This window comes from Aplysia californica, unplaced genomic scaffold (genome assembly GCF_000002075.1).
Source record: "Aplysia californica isolate F4 #8 unplaced genomic scaffold, AplCal3.0 scaffold00215, whole genome shotgun sequence".
NCBI lineage: Eukaryota > Metazoa > Mollusca > Gastropoda > Aplysiida > Aplysiidae > Aplysia > Aplysia californica.
Window position 1 is genome coordinate 905238 of NW_004797485.1, and position 2053 is coordinate 907290.

The 2053-nt window shown below is 46.7% G+C and overlaps 1 protein-coding gene across 1 annotated transcript in view; it reads right to left on the reverse strand.

The window, feature by feature from the left end:
* Positions 1 to 2053, reverse strand: part of LOC101849464 (pancreatic triacylglycerol lipase) — a gene marked incomplete in the record, with an annotated part of 18864 nt that overhangs the window by 9796 nt on the left and 7015 nt on the right. Inside the window, 1 exon segment of the mRNA XM_013083171.2 lies at positions 28 to 144. Within this exon segment, the coding sequence (XP_012938625.1) occupies positions 28 to 144 (117 nt within the window).

Below are 2053 nucleotides of genomic sequence, written 5' to 3' on the forward strand. Positions count from 1 at the left end.
CCACCCCCCGCCCAAGTCCTGACCTACCTTGCAGAAAGCCCCGTTTCTTCACCTGAGCCACGATGCTTTCGTCACAGCCTGGCTGGTTGCGCCCCAGGTTGGGGTAGAAATCAACATGGCCGACTCTCTGCAGCAGTCCCAGACCTGCCACAAATTACGTCGGGTTTGTCAAAGAGCAACTTTCAACACAACTTGGTTCATGAAAGCGCTACAAACATTTTCTGAAAACGTACTTACCGCAGACTCAAAGAGACAAACATCTGCCAGTAAATCGTATCTAACTCGTTCACTTTCGTCGACCGCCGTTAAAAGAGGATAAAAACAAATCGCTCAGTTTAATTTTTCTGGGTCTTTGCATGTGGGTCTAAAAGTTAAGCAACCAATATAATAACTAAAATCCCATTCATGGAAGTCATTGCAAACTAAGGTTCCGACATGTTCTCTTTGATGTAAACCTAAAGCGGGGTAAAGAAAATAGGAGTGTTACCTAAAACATTAAAAAAGAGACACATTTTCCTCAACAACATTAATATTCGCCTAATAGGGGGTGCCCACTAGCGAATGCAGATCGGGTCGGGTCTGGTCGGGTCGGGTCATCTTGTCAGGTCACTTTCTGGCGGCTTCAGTGCACACTACAACAACCCCGCCGCGATTGTAACCGACGACCCGGAAATTTAAAGTAGAGAAACCTTTAATCTACATGCGACTACATAGAGAGCGTAAACCGGCCTCGATTGGCTGAACCTTTGACCCAGGATTATATTAAATCTAGGCCTACGGTACTCTTGGACTTTCGAAATTCCTCTCTGTCTCCCTCTGTGTGTGAGTGTGAGTGCACACGCGAATGTGTGCATGTGTGAGTGCGTGTGTGTATGTGTGTTTGCGCGCACGCGCGTATGTGCGTGAGTGCTTACTTGCTTTAGTGTTTCTCTCCTTTCTTGTCTATTTCTCACTTCCAATAATCAGAGACCTAGATCTAGCAATGCTAGGTCTCTGCATATATCTCTAAAACGTATCTCTCTCACTCCCTCTCACTCTCACCACCCTCCCTCTGTAATGCTCCTCCTCCTCCTTATTCGTCTTCTGCCTCTAGGCCTATGAGCGCTCCAAACATGCTGTAAGAAGTGAGAAGACAGTCAAAGACGTGAGATCGAAATCAGGAATTCCCAGAACCAGGTAAGCCTAGTTAATGTATTCTTGGGTCAAATGGACACGTGACTCAGCCTTGTTGTGATTGGCTACAAACCACCCGATCCCGCGATTCGCAGGCCTGAAAATAAGCGCGTTTGTTTTTGTAGGTCACCGATCGAGTCGATCAGTTTGTGCCCCGATGGCCGCTTTGAGCCCCCAATTTGGCTAGCCCCGACTACCCAATGGGCCCGATCCAACCCGACCCGACCCGACCAGACCAGGCCTGACCCAATCGCTCATGTGGGCACCCCCTATTGGAAACACGATTCAAGAGACGGGCTGAGTATTTTTCGAGACTCACATGGAGCACACGTGGAGACATCTTGAAATGTGGGGGAAGGGTGGTGTCCCTGTCTCAAAATAAGCAATTTGTAGGCAAGGCTGCTGTAAGTCACTTATTTTAGTAATCCAGTCTATGCCTTCAAAGAGCGGTTTTAAATACAGGGACCAAAGAGAAAAACTTTTTAATTACTCAGTCAAGGTATAAAATAAATTATTCTGTCGTTGGCCTGCAGAAATGCCATGCAAGGTCTCGTATGCATAGGTAAATTCCTCGATGAGCTAGAGTTTTTTTTTTCCACGGTCAGACGAAAGTGAACAAGTTATAAGTGTTGAGATTATGAGACAAAAATCAGCCAATTGTCAGATTTTTTAGATAAAAATGTGCAAGGAAATACGTTCAGTGTTGGATTTATGAGACACACATACATACACACACTCACTCCCACACACATACACGCACTCACTCACACACACATACACGCGAACACTCACACACGCGCACACTCACACACGCGCACACTCACACACGCGCACACTCACACACGCGCACACTCACACACGCACACACTCACACACACAC